The sequence below is a fragment of the Octopus bimaculoides genome, chromosome 3, assembly GCF_001194135.2.
Source record: "Octopus bimaculoides isolate UCB-OBI-ISO-001 chromosome 3, ASM119413v2, whole genome shotgun sequence".
NCBI classification, from domain to species: Eukaryota; Metazoa; Mollusca; class Cephalopoda; order Octopoda; family Octopodidae; genus Octopus; species Octopus bimaculoides.
In genome coordinates, this window is record NC_068983.1 from 155,103 (window position 1) to 157,134 (window position 2,032).

General features: G+C 36.4%; 1 protein-coding gene across 5 annotated transcripts in view; it reads right to left on the reverse strand.

Annotated features, from left to right (window-relative positions):
• The window catches only part of LOC106884461 (islet cell autoantigen 1), a 65,680-nt gene that overhangs the window by 19,583 nt on the left and 44,065 nt on the right, over nucleotides 1-2,032 (reverse strand). For all 5 annotated transcript variants that reach the window (XM_014935861.2, XM_014935860.2, XM_014935862.2 and 2 more), the window contains one exon: nucleotides 475-699. In XM_014935861.2, coding sequence (XP_014791347.1) covers nucleotides 475-699 — 225 coding nt within the window. The remainder of the gene's footprint in view (nucleotides 1-474; nucleotides 700-2,032) is intronic.

A 2,032-nucleotide genomic window follows, 5' to 3' on the forward strand; every position in this document is an offset into this window, starting at 1 on the left:
CACCTCTTATGTGTCCATAGCTTGCACCGGGTACATCTTATAGAGTTACTACCTACTCCTTTTCTACATACTGAGCAGGGCCATCTACCTGAAGGGGTTTGTGTTTTATCTACCTTCCTACTTATTAGGATTTTGGTTTTAGCTAGGTTGACTCTAAGGCCCTTCAGTTCTAGACCTTGCTTTCACACCTGAAACTTCTCCTCTAGTTCTGATAGTGACTCCGCAATTAGGGCAAGGTCATCAGCATAGAGGAGCTCCCAGGGGCAACCTGTCTTGAACTCCTCTGTGATTGCCTGGAGGACTATGATAAATAAGAGGGGGCTGAGGACGGAACCTTGGTGGACCCCTACCTGTAAAACTATAATCCAGTCAGTAAATGTATCAACTGTTCAATAATAATTTCATGTAACATCACACTGTGAATCATCATCAAATTTGATAAAAAGACAAGAATGATAAATATTTTTGACCAACCTTTAACATACTAAATTCATAGAATTGGTAACCTTTGAAACTCTCTGATACTGCAGTCATTGTACGAGAAGTTTTCTCCCAAAAATGTAGCAATGTCGACTGGTAATTAGCAAGTACATGAGAGAACATATTGCACCGACTAGCTGCAAGCAAATCAATTTTCTGCATTACATCTAATTTCAGTTTATCAAACCGTGCTTTAGTTTTTCTAACTTGAGCTTGAACCTGAAAACAAGGAGGAAAAAAAACAGCATAATTTCCATTAGAAATATATCATTTCTTCATCTATTTTTAGGTGCATTTTTCCATGTGAGCATGGATTGGCTGGGAATTGATTTTGAGGCAGTAGATTATGGAGGGATGCTCTTCCTGTCACCAATCCTGCTCACCTGCTTTTCAAGGGATTCACATACTCCTCAGTTCTTTGACAGTGTAGAATGACCAGTCACAACATGAACAATCAATGCCAAACAAAATACAGATAGAAAGAGATTCACCAACTTTATGCAGCATTGCATTAGCTTTGAGTCTTGTTATGGTTCAATGAATTTCTATGGATTAATTTCACCAGATTTCTTCACTATTTTTAGGGTGACTATTATTATGTAAATATTCACAAACAGGACACCCTTCCTTTCTAGAATATCTCCTCCTCCTCACCTCAACATTAAAACTGTTTGATTTCATCTTTTCATTCTGTTCTGCCATTATTGTAAATACAGACAACAGTTGCTGTTTGCTTGTTTAACAAGTAAAACCTTAAACTAGACAAGAGTGTGTATGAACATTCCCTTAATAAACATTAAGAGGACATAAGGCATTAATATATTGTAATTAAAAATCTATTTAAAGTTAAATGGGTTTAATTAATAACCCAAGAGATTCTTTTACTGGTTTCATCCAGTGGACTGTTGTGGCCTTTCAAGGTTCTTTGCTTCTGAAGATTTTAACTGACCAAGTCTACCCTGGCACTTGTTTTACTTAGCAATCTATTGCTACTGATATTGACCAAATTCCACAGAGAATATATTGGTCAAAGTGACAGCAGAACACATCTGTCCAAGGTGCCACATGGTTCAAGTGTCTTCTACTACAGCTTCAATTTATTACATTTGCCACATGAAAGTTTATTCATATTGCATGAGAAATCTGGATTCCGTAGACTCAAAGGGGCTTTTTTTTTCTAGATTGTTCTCAACGAAGAAGTAAACATTGACATCGAAAATAAACAGATTAACAACAATGAAATATTGTCATCTTTTCACAATCTCCATCATCTACTATAATAATACTCTTGTGTTTTTCTCTGTCACAACATATGAATTAGAAAGGAAGGGGTGATAGATGAATAAGGAAGGTAGGGGTAATGACAAACTGGTAGTGGGATGATGGAAATTCTACAGTGTAAAAAAAAAAAATCAGTGTTTCAACTCTGTGAGTATATGTGTGTGTATGTAAAAGGGAGATATGTGAATGTTTGTGTGTGTGTGTGTGTGCAATGGAAGTGGGATGGTGAACATTCAATGCTGAAAAGAAAAATCAAACAGAGTTTCAACTT